At 43.7% G+C, this 12,488-nt stretch overlaps 1 protein-coding gene across 1 annotated transcript in view; it reads right to left on the bottom strand.

Moving 5' to 3' along the window:
- ptenb (phosphatase and tensin homolog B) overlaps positions 1-12,488 on the bottom strand; it is a 161,565-nt gene that overhangs the window by 40,720 nt on the left and 108,357 nt on the right. The window contains exon 3 of the mRNA XM_060841878.1: positions 2,238-2,282. Within this exon, the coding sequence (XP_060697861.1) occupies positions 2,238-2,282 (45 nt within the window). The remainder of the gene's footprint in view (positions 1-2,237; positions 2,283-12,488) is intronic.

The following is a 12,488-nucleotide window of genomic DNA, read 5'->3' as shown; positions in this document are numbered from 1 at the left end:
GGAAATTGCAGGCCCCCTTGCAGAAATATTTGTATCAACTATAAATATGGGCGAGGTGATGAGTGACTGGAGAGTGGCTAATGTTTAAGAAGGGATGTAAGGAGAAGCCTGGTAACTACAGACCCGAGAGTCTGACTTCGGTGATAGGTGCGTTGTTGGAAGAGATTTTGAAAGATAGGATTTATATGCATTTGGAGGGGCAAGGACTGATTAAGGATTGTCTGCATGGTTTTGTGAGAGGGAAATTGCGTCTCACAAACCTGACTGATGTACTTGAGGAAGTAACCAAAAAGATTGATAGAGCGGTAGACATTGTTTATTTGGAATTTAGTAAAGCCTTTGACAAGGTTACGCATGGTAGACTAATTAATGAAGTTAGGTCACATGGGATTCAGGGTGAACTTGCCAATTAGATACAAAATTGGCTTAACAGCAGGAGATACAGTGTGACTATGGACGGCTATTTTTCGGACTGGAGGCCTGTGACCAGCGGTGTTCTACAGAGATCGGTATTAGGTACACTTTTCTTTTATCATGTACATAAATGATTTAGATGAGAATTTGGAAAACATGGTCAGTAAGTTTGCAAATGACACCAAGACTGGTGGAATTTAAAGTGAATAAATGTGAGGTACTGCATCGTATTAACATAAACAAAGTCAAGACTTATACAATTAAAAGTAGAGCCTTGGGTAGTGTTGTAGAACAGACAGACCTAGTGTTCAGGTACATAGTTCGTTGAAATTTGCACCAAATAGATGTTGCCAGGAATGGAAGGTTTGAATTATGTGGAGAAGCTGGATAGGCTGGGACTTTTTTCACTGCAGTGTTGGAGGTTTAGAGGTGACTTTACAGAGATTTATAAAAATCATGAGGTATACAGATAAGCTGAATGTCAGATGTCTTTTCCCTAGGGTGAGGGATTTCAAGTCTGGGTGACATATTTTCAAGATGACAGGAGAAAGATTTAGAAAAGAAATGAGGACAATTTTTTTTGTTTTACAGAGTGGTTCGTGCATGGAATGAAATTTCAAAGGAAGTGGTCAATGCAGGTACAGATATAGCATTTAAAAGACATTTAGAAAAACAATGAATTAGAAATGTTTGGAGGGATATGGGCCAAGTCAAGCAATGGGACTCGTTCAGTTTAGGATGATGTTCAACATGGACTGGTTGGATCGATGGGTCTGTTTCCATTCTGTATGACTCTATAACTAGAAGCAGTCACATAAACATGGCTAAAGACAGTCAGATGGAGTTCAGTGTTCTGCAGCAAATTACTCAGCAGAAAGTGAGGACTGCAGATGCTGGAGACCAGCGTTGAAAAATGTGGTGCTGGAAAAACACAGTAGGTCAGGCAGCATCCGAGGAGCAGGAGAATCAACGTTTCGGGCATAAGCCCTTCTTCAGGAATGAGGCTTGTGTGCCAAGCGGGCTGAGATAAAAGGTAGGGAGGAGGCGATTTGGAGGAGGGGCGCTAGGAATACACTGAGATCCTTGTAGGGGGAGGAGAAGAGCTTCTTCAAGGCAGGTATCCTTGCAAGAAGATTCGCAGTAGGTTAAGATCAACTAGGAGAAAGTGAATTACTCAGGTCCCCACTGCTCAAAGTTATTTCACCATCTAAAAAGCATAAGTCAGGAGTGCATTAGAATATGCTACATTTTTTTGAATGAACACAACTCTAACAATGCTTAAGAAGCTGACCACTTTCCAGGCCAATACAGGAAAGAATGGAATGCATCACCAACCCTGGAAATGTCATTTAAATTTGATTGGTTAAGTTGACTTCAATTTTTGTAGTTTTCATGACTGTATTAGAGGTAACAAAGGAAGTACTTAGTTTTTCCATGTAATTGGAATCAAGTTGGTCAAAACATTTCAACTCTATTGCCTCCACCACCAAAGCAACATGACAGGGTGCACTGCAACAGCTCACTAAGGTTTTTTGGCTGCCCTTCCTAAACCAGTGATCCTCCCCATCCCGCCCCAGCCCATAACAACTTAAAACTCTGCATGCACTGCAGCAGATCAAGAATGCGACTCACCACCAACTTCCCAAGGACAATGAACGCTGGTCTTGCCAGAATGCCCACATCCCGTGAATGAATAAATAAAAATCACAGGCTCCCTGGTGAATATAGCATTTTTTCAAAAAGGAATATTTTTATTTGGTACTGTCATTGATTTGACTTTTACAACCAATATCTTTAATCACAAAAAGTAAAATAATACTTACAGGTTGTAAATTTTGTAATGGTTTTTATGCTTTGCATCCAGAAACCTAATTTAAGACAAAAAAAACTTTTTTAGACATAGGACAGAATGGCTTGCCATTGAACATCCGGCTGTAATCTGCAGAATTACACACTTCTAAACATCAATTTATAAATCAATGGAAAATATTAATTATTTGATTAATTTGTAAAATTTAGACCATTTATCTTGGACAAAATTTAAGCCAGATTTTCTCTTTAAGGAATTGTTAAACTGAAAAAAGACAGCTGATTAGAATCACACCTGGACCAAGACATGAAACCATAGAAAATAATTATTTCATGACACAGCAAAATTTGTTAAAATTTCAATAATGTACAATTCAAAATCAATTACATGAATCATACACATATACTGATAAACACAAAGGAATGTCACCTGACATTATAAATCACAAAAAAAACCACTGTGGAGTCAAAAGTTTGAATTTGGATCAACTTTGCTTGGTTTATTTCAATGTTTTAACAAGTAATTTGAAAATGAGAAACTGGAAGAGGACTGGTCAGCAACTCAGTGAGATAGCGGCTAAACTATTTCATCAATGCTACTTCTCCACTGCATATCATTAACTTGCATTTTCCTTTGTACCAAGAAAATCTATTGTTATTTCTAGATATGGTTACAATTAATGGGTAAGAGCACTGAAATTCTTTACATCAGAATTTTAAGATTCAGAATGTTCTGCATTAGGAAATTTTCTCATTTCAGTCCTAATTGCTGAACATAAGCAGATTATGCCCCCTGGTTTTAGACACTCCAACCAGTGGTTATATCCTTTCATTCAATATCACAATCTATTATTATTAAACTCAGAGTAGAGTCCTGAAGGTGTAAAGTATTCAAAAGTGAAGAGGTTGTTCCTCAAGCTTCCATTCAGCTTCCTTCGACTGGCATAGGAAGCCAAGGATAGAGGTGACAGAGTGGAGTGAGACAGAAACTTAATATTATTCTAGAATATGCAATTAACTGGCAATGTAGAAATATATTACGATATGAAGAGTTTATACCCCCATAATACTCCATTGTGTTCAACGTGAAATACTCTTTTGTTTGTTGCAACACGCTCACTCACTATAAAGGATCTCAAAAAGGCTTGAGATTGGCACCCACAATAGGCCACTTGACAAGAGAATCTTGTGGTACCGGGGGAGTGCTGCTATCATGCTTTAGGAATTACAAGCAGAAAATTGTGGTTAATGGCTATGGATCTGCTTGAGGCTGCTGACTAGTTGTGCCTTAGAGATCAGAGATCAATTTTGATCTTGAGGTGTAAACTTTCAAGAAATCATACCTAAATTGAGAGAAATTGACATTTGAGAGGGGTCAGGAATGCACAATTAAAGACTGCTATTAACATTTTCCAGAGAGTAGCAGCAAAAACCCACAATCAGGAATGAGATAATGACCAGATGATGTTTTGTGATGGTGATTTAGAGATGAATGCTGGACAGGTTCAGTGGAAAGAACACTCCTGCACTTTGAAATAATGCCTTGAGATCTTTGGCTCCACCATCTGCGCAGGCAGACGAGGTTTCAGTTTAATGTCCAATTTCCAAGGTAGTACCTCAGACCATGCATCTGCACGGAAGCAGACTCTTCTTTTTAGGCTCAGCTGGCAGAATAGGACTGGAATCCATAACTCCATCATTCAGAGACAAAAGCACTATCAACTGAATCATGGGTGAAACTCACTTGATATTGATTTAAATGAAGCACATATAATAAATAAATATACAAAGGGTAAAAGGCTACATCTTTTTACTTTCTTTAGTTTTGGACTATAAATTAGAAATGGTACCATTTAAATTAAAATGACCATGTAAAGAGATGACTGCGGTTTTAAAAATGTTTACTGGAGCACATGGAGTCATCCTACAAATATCGTTTGCCTTACTAACAGTGAAAGAGAAACAGAAACCATGCAGTCAATGGGTTCTGAACTGAGGGGGTTAATAGCTTAACAACATGTTGATTGACTTAATTTGCCTGTATTTGGAAATATATCCCTGGTGGTGGGGTCCGTTTGGAGGTGGCGGAAACGACAACAGATGATATGATGTATATAGAGGTTGGTGGGGTGGTAGGTGAGGACCAGTGGGGTTCTGTCCTGGTGGCAATTGAAGGGGTGGGGCTCATGGGCGGAGGAGCGGGAAGTGGAGGAGATGCGGTGGAGAGCATCGTCGATCAAGTCTGGGGGGAAATTGCGGTCTTTGAAGAAGAAAGCCATCTGGGTTGTTCGGTATTGGAACTGGCCCACTTGGGAGCAGATGCGGAGGAGAAGAAGGTGGGGAATTCTTGGACTAAGGGGGACAGGACCGTGTCAAGGTATGGAGAGATGAGTTCAGTGGGGCAGGAGCAGGCTGAGACAGTGGATCAGCCGGGGCAGTCAGGTTTGTGGATTTTGGGCAGGAGGTAGAAACGGGCGGTGCAGGGTTGTGGAACTATGAGGTTGGAGGCGGTAGATGGGAGATCCTGGGAGGTGATGAGGTTATGGATGGTCTGAGAGATGATGGTTTGGTGGTGGGAGGTGGGGTCATGATCAAGGGGGCAGTAGGAGGAGGTGTACGCGAGCTAGCGTTTAGCCTCTGCGGTATAAAGGTCAGTGCGCCAAACTACCACCGTGTCAACCCTTGTCTGCCGGTTTGATAGTGAGGGTGGGTTGGAACGGAGGGAGTGGAGGGCTGCACGTTCCGAGGGTGAGAGGTTGGAGTGGGTGAGAAGGGTGGAGAGGTTGAGGCGGTTAATGTCGCGGTGGCAGTTGATCGACGATGCTCTCAACCACATCTCCTCCACTTCTTGCTCCTCCGCCCCTTGAGGCCCGCCGCTCCAATCACCACCAGGACATAACCCCACTGGTCCTCACCTACCACCCCACCAACCTCTATATACACCATATCATCCGTCGTCATTTCCACCACCTCCAAACAGACCCCACCACCAAGGATATATTTCCCTCCCACCCCAACCCCCTCCATCAGCGTTCCGAAAAGACCACTCCCTCAGTGACTCCCATGTCAGGTCCACACCCCCCCACTCCACCAACCCAACCTCCACTCCCAGCACCTTCCCCTGCAACCGCAAGAAATGCAAAATTTGCACCCACACCTCCCCCTTACTTCCCTCCAAGGCCCCAAGGGATCCTTCCATATCCGCCACAAATTCACCTGCACCTCCACACCCATCATTTACTGCATCCGCTGTGCCCAATGTGACCTCCTCTATATTGGGGAGACAGGCTGCCTACTTGCGGAACGTTTCAGAGAACACCTCTGGGACGCCCGGACCAACCAACCTAACCACCCCGTGGCTCAACACTTCAACTCCCCCTCCCACTCCACCAAGGACATGCAAATCCTTGGAGTCCTGCATCGCCAGACCATAACAACATGACGGTTGGAGGAAGAGCGCCTCATCTTCTGCCTAGGAACCCTCCAACCACAAGGGATGTACTCAGATTTCTCCAGTTTCCTCATTTCCCCTCCCCGCACCTTGTCTCAGTCCCAACCCTCGAACCCAGCACCACCCTCCTAACCTGCAATCTTCTTCCTGACCTCTCCGCCCCCACCCCCATTCCGGCCTATCACCCTCACCTTAACCTCCTTCCACCTATCGCACTTCCAACGCCCCTCCCACAAGTCCCTCCTCCCTATCTTTTATCTTAGCCTGCTTGGCACACTCTCTTCCTTCCGGAAGAAGGGCTCATGCCCGAAACATCGATTCTCCTGCTCCTTGCATGCTGCATGACCTGCTGCATTTTTCCAGCAACACATTTTCAGCTCTGATCTCCAGCATCTGCAGTCCTCACTTTCTCCTTTACCAGGGTTGGAGGATTTGAGCTAGTGGGACAGGCTGAATAAGCTGGAGCGTCAGAGACTGAGGGGTGACCTTACTGAGGTTTATAAATCATGAGGGACATGGATAGGGCAAATAGATAAGGTCTTTTCCTGGGGTGGGAAGTCCAGAACTAGAGGGTTTAGGGTGAGAGGTGAAAAATTTAAAACTGACCTAAGGGGCAACTTTTTCACGCAGAGGTTGATCATTCATGGAATGAGCTGCCAGAAGAAGTGGAAGTTGATACAATCACAGTATTTAAAAGGCATCTGGATTGGTATATGAGTAGGAAGGGTTTAGAAGGATATGGGCCAAATGCTGGCAAATGAAACTAGATTAAGTTAAAAATCACACAACACCAGGTTATAATCCAACAGGTTTAATTGGAAGCACACTAGCTTTCAGACTCAATCCTAACACACAGAGTTTATGGCAAAAATTTACAGTGTGATGTAACAGAAATTATACATTGAAAAATTAATTGTTAAGTCTTTCATCTGTTTGAATACCATGAAAGTTCCACTTCTTTCATGTGTAAATCACAAAACCTTTTTTAAAAGTTGCATTCTCAGGTAAGCTGTTAACAATGGGCGATAGCTAGACAATATGTTGAAGGTGCTGCAAATGTGTTGCTGGTCAAAGCACAGCAGGCCAGGCAGCATCTCAGGAATAGAGAATTCGACGTTTCGAGCATAAGCCTGAAGGGCTTATGCTCGAAACGTCGAATTCTCTATCATTCCTGATGAAGGGCTTATGCTCGAAACGTCGAATTCTCTATTCCTGAGATGCTGCCTGGCCTGCTGTGCTTTGACCAGCAACACATTTGCAGCTGTGATCTCCAGCATCTGCAGACCTCATTTTTTACTCGAATATGTTGAAGGTGGTCCATCTCTATACTGAACAACTCTAACTCTACAAAGAGTAAGGGACTGAGCACAATCATTTGGTACACCAATATACACAGACTTCCAGTCGCAAGAACACCTTTTGACTATTACATTCTGTTTTCTGCCACTATGCTAATTTTAATCCAATTTGCCAAATTGTTCTGAATACCATGGGCTGTTAGTCTGAACTAGTCTGCCAGGTCGGACCTTGTCAGAAGCTAATGTGGACTGCATCAACTGCACTAGCCTCATCTGCGCGCATGATGACCTCCTCAAAAAATTCCAGTTTCAGACATGGTTCACAGAGGAGAACACGGTGGATTGATAAAGGTATGTTGAGATTCTAGAGCTTCGGGGCGGCACGGTGGCACAGTGGTTAGCACTGCTGCCTCACAGCGCCAGGGACCTGGGTTCAATTCCCGCCTCAGGCGACTGACTGTGTGGAGTTTGCACGTTCTCCCCGTGTCTGCATGGGTTTCCTCCGGGTGCTCCGGTTTCCTCCCACAGTCCAAAGATGTGCGGATCAGGTGAATTGGCCATGCTAAATTGCCCGTAGTGTTAGGTAAGGGGTAAATGTAGGGGTATGGGTGGGTTGCGCTTCGGCGGGTCGGTGTGGACTTGTTGGGCCGAAGGGCCTGTTTCCACACTGTAAGTAATCTAATTAAGCATGTCAACATAAAAATTAGGTGGTTTTGGGTGTCAGAAAAAGCGTCAAAGTAGACATGTCCCCAAGGACGTAATAGGAGGACTGGAGAATAGCGGAATGAAAACCACTAATATTACAGCCCTGTTCAAGATGGGAGGGATGCAGAAAGCAGGAAACTAAACGCTAGTTAGCCTAACATCAGGCATTGGAAAAATATGAAGAGACCATTATTAAAGAATAAATAACAGGCCATTATAAAAGCTTAACACAATCAAAGAGAGCAAACAGTTTTGGTCGGAAGTCGTACAACACCGGGTTGTGGTCCGGCGGGTTTGTTTGGGATCGCAAGCTTTCAGAGCATTGCTGCTTCATCGCTGATGAGTGGTGATCTGAAAGCTTGTGATTTCAGGCAGAGCTGTCGGACTGTAGCCTGGTGTCTTGTGACTTCTTTGTCCATCACTGTCCAATACCAGCACCTCCACATCATAAGATAGTTTTGGGAAAGGGTTCTTTTAGATCATAATTTGAATTTTCAGAAGACATTAAGAGACCTTGGAGTGCAGGTTCATAGCTCCTTGAAAATGGAGTCGCAGGTAGATAGGATAGCGAAGGCGACATTTGGTATTTTTAGTTTAGATTACTTACAGTGTGGAAACAGGTTCTTCGGCCCAACAAGTCCACACTGACCCGACGAAGCGCAACCCACCCATATCCCTACATTTACCCCTTACCTAACACTACGGGCAATTTAGCATGGCCAATTCACCTGACCCGTGCATCTGTGGGAGGAAATCGGAGCACCCGGAGGAAACCCACGCAGACACGGGGAGAACGTGCAAACTCCACACAGTCAGTCGCCTGAGTCGGGAACTGAACCCGGGTCTCAGGCGCTGTGAGGCAGCAGTGCTAACCACTGTGTCACCGTGCCGCCCACACGGTATGTTTTCCTTTATTGGTCAGAGTATCGAATACAGGAGTTGGGAGGTCATGTTGTGGCTGTACAGGACATTGGTTAAGCCACTGTTGGAAAATTGCGTGCAATTCTGGTCTCCCTCCTATCAGAAAGATGTTGTGAAACTTGAAAGGGTTCAGAAAAGATTTACAAGGATGTTGCCAAGGTTGGAGGATTTGAGCTATAGGGAGAGGCTGAACAGGCTGGGGCTGTTTTCCCTGGAGCATCAGAGGCTGAGGGGTGACCTTATAGCGGTTTACAAAATTATGAGTGGCATGGTTAGGGTAAATAGGCAAAGTCTTTTCCCTGGGGTTGGGGAGTCCAGAACTAGAGGGCATAGGTTTAGGGCGAGTGGGGAAAGATATAAAAGAGACCTATGGGGCAACTTTTTCACACAGAGGGTGCCAGAAGAAGTGGTCGAGGTTGGTCCAATTGCAACACTTAAGAGGCATTTGGATGGGTATATGGATATGAAGAGTTTGGAGGGATATGGGCCCAGTGCTGGCAGGTGGGACTAGATTGGATTGGGATATCAGGTCAGCATGGACAGGTTGGACCGAAGGGTCTGTTTCCATTCTGTACATCTCTACGACTCTATGAGGTGTTAGCCCCCTGTGTTCTCTGTCTATGCCATGATGTTTAGGATTGATTCTAATCTAAAAAGTGAGACAACGGTGATACCACCATTAGGCGTGGGGACACCTGCCACCTTGTACATGGCAGGTGACTCAGCCAATGTTGTCTACCTTATACATTGCAGGCAAGGATGCCCGGAGGCATGGTACATTGGGGAAACTGAGCAAAGGCTACGACAACGGATGAATGGGTACCGCACGACAATCAACAGACAGGAGTGTTCCCTCCCAGTTGGGGAACATTTCAGTGGTCTAGGACACTTGAACCTTGGGGTGACCATCCTCCAAGGCGGACTTCGGGACAGGCAGCAGCGAAAAGTGGCCGAGCAGAGGATGATAGCTAAGTTCGGTACCCATAGGTAGGGAGTCATCCGGGACCTTGGGTTCATGTCACATTACAGGTGACCACCATTGCACTACACACACACACACACACACACACACACAGACACCCACACACACCCTTACAGACACACACACACTCCCACACATGCACCCCCTCACAAACTTAAGACACTCACTACACACACACATACACTTTCTCACACTCACAACCCCCAACCCAGACAGACACACACACACAGACAAAGACACACATGCACACATATATTTTGTAGGGTGAATTTGTACTTGCAGCGTTACATTGGACTTTGCTCAAAAACTGCATGATTTCAAGTAAAACTCTGTTGTCTCACTTTTTAGATTAGAATCAATCTAAACACCATGGCACAGACAGGGAACATGAGGCATATTGTCTAGCTATCACCCATTGTTAACAGCTAACCTGAGAATGCAACTTTTAAAAAAAGGTTTTGTGATTTACACATGAAAGTGGTGGAACTTTCATGGTATTCAAACAGATGAAAGACTTCATACATTGAAAAATTGATTATTTCAGTTACATCACACTGTAAATTTTTGCTATAAATTCTATGTTAGGATTAAGCCCTCCACAATCACCTGATGAAGGAGCGTCGCTCCAAAAGCTAGTGTGTTTCCAACTAAACCTATTGGACTATAACCTGGTGTTGTGTGATTTTTAAACTTTGTACACCCCTCCAACACCGGCATCTCCAAATCAGAACTAGATTAGGTTAGGATATCTGGTCAGCATCGACGGGTTGGACCGAAGGGTCTGTTTCCATGCTGTACATCTCTGTAACTTCTGTGTGACCATGGCTTCTGTACGGCCAGTGCAGCAGAGTATCCCTTTACTAGCATAATCTATCAAAAGATTCTGTCTCACCTTGTGTGATGATACTAGAAACGTCTACACTTCACAGTCAGTTGCCTTGGAGGAGGGACAAAACATCTTTCAAAGTCAATACAATGACAAATTCTCAACCAATGAAAAGAACAATGATATTTAAACAATCTTGTGCCAACAGAAAAGAATTTGAAGACATTGAAAGAGACAAAAATCAGCAAATTGTGAGAGTCTGTTTGTGCAGAGGAATTTAAGGGATAGAGTTTAAATCGTAAAATTATAACATAGTAATTCATATACCCTAATTGCTGCTAAAGACAATTTATCAGTAATAAAATTATTTTCATGTACAGAAACTTGGTAGATGTTTGCTTTTAACCAGAGTTTGTCAAACAGGGCAGCTGGGGAGGTTTAGATAGTTTGACTAGATCTTTTCAGACTTGTAATGTCTCCAGAACAGTTGAGCATGATTGCCCCAGCGTGTCATTACAGATGTTCATAAATTTTACATGAAAAAAAAATTCCTCAATAATGGCAACAAGGGTTTGCAGGTCACTCAACCAGAGCTTATTCATAAAATGTGACCGATGGGTCTGGGTAGTTACACAAATGTGCTTTAGATGTTGGTCAGATTTCATCAAGACTCCCAATTCACAGTGAAACGAACCACAGAGTCAACAACTAGAATTATTCTATAATTGTAATTGCCTCAGTTAAGTGTGAAGATAAAGCACAATCCTAATTAAAAGGGAAGGGGAATACAGAGTGGTATTACTGCCAGTCTAGTAATCCAGCGATCCAGGTAATGTTCCGGGAACCTGGGTTCAAATCCCACCGCAATGGTAGAATTTAAAATAAAACATGAAATTAAAAGTCTAATGATGACCATGAAAACATCGCTGCTTCTTGCATAACTGATTCGCTGATGTCCTTTCAAGGGGGAAAAACTGCCATCCTTACGTGCTATAGCCTACAAGTGACTCGAGACCCACAGCAGTGTGGGTTGACTTTCTTAACTGCACTCTGAAATGGACTAACAAGCCATTCATTTACATTGAGAAAGGAATTAGACCAGACAGATCACTTGGCATTGACGAAAGGATTGGAAATGACAATGGTAAAGTAGCCATAACATGGAGTTGATAAATTGGGAGTGCTGTTTCACACACTGGTCAAACAAAAGCCTGATATAGTCATACTCACTGAATTATTCCTTACACACAATGTCCTAGACAGCATCACCCTCTTCCTTTGGTATACCTTGACTAACTAGCAGGATGCACTAGAGGTGGTGGCACAATGGTATACAGTCAGGAGTTGACATGTAAATCTCCTGTTGATTGACATGTACCACCTTTTTTTGTCAAATGAATCAGTACTCGTAGTTCAACATTACTTGGAGGAAACACAGTGTGGTAAGGGTACAGAAGGTATTTTGGTGGGAGCTTCAATGTCCACTACTAAGAGCTACTTCACAGCACCATAACTGACCAAGTTGGTTAATTCCTAAAAGAGATAACTGCTGTTCTGGATCTGCAACAGGTGGTAAGGGAACCAAGAGGAAGATGGTCATGATTGTTGGAGGTCAGTCATCTCAGCTCCAGGACATCTCTGCAGGAGTTTCTCAGGGTGGTGTCCGAGGTCTAAACACCTTCAGCTACTTCATCAATGACCTTCCTTCGTTCGTAAGGCCTCAAGTGGGGGTGTGCAATAATTACTGTACAATGTTCAGCATTATTCGTGACTCCTCAGATACTGAAGCAGTCTATGTTCAATTGCAACAAGATCTGGACAATGGCCAGGTTTGGGCTGATAAGTAGCACATGACACACGCACTGCACAAGTTCCAGACAAATCGCCAACAAGAGAAAAATCTAACCATCGCTTCTTGATGGCATTACTATCACTGAATCCCTCACTATCAACATCCTCAGAGTTCACCTCAAGATCACAACGCCTGTCTACCACATGAACACAAGTTGGCCATTTACCCTGTACAGCCTACCCCATCATTCAATACTACTGTGGCTGATTGAACACTTCAACTCCCTTGAC

This window comes from Hemiscyllium ocellatum, chromosome 22 (assembly GCF_020745735.1).
Source record: "Hemiscyllium ocellatum isolate sHemOce1 chromosome 22, sHemOce1.pat.X.cur, whole genome shotgun sequence".
Taxonomy (NCBI): domain Eukaryota; kingdom Metazoa; phylum Chordata; class Chondrichthyes; order Orectolobiformes; family Hemiscylliidae; genus Hemiscyllium; species Hemiscyllium ocellatum.
This window is presented reverse-complemented; position numbering and strand designations above follow the sequence as displayed.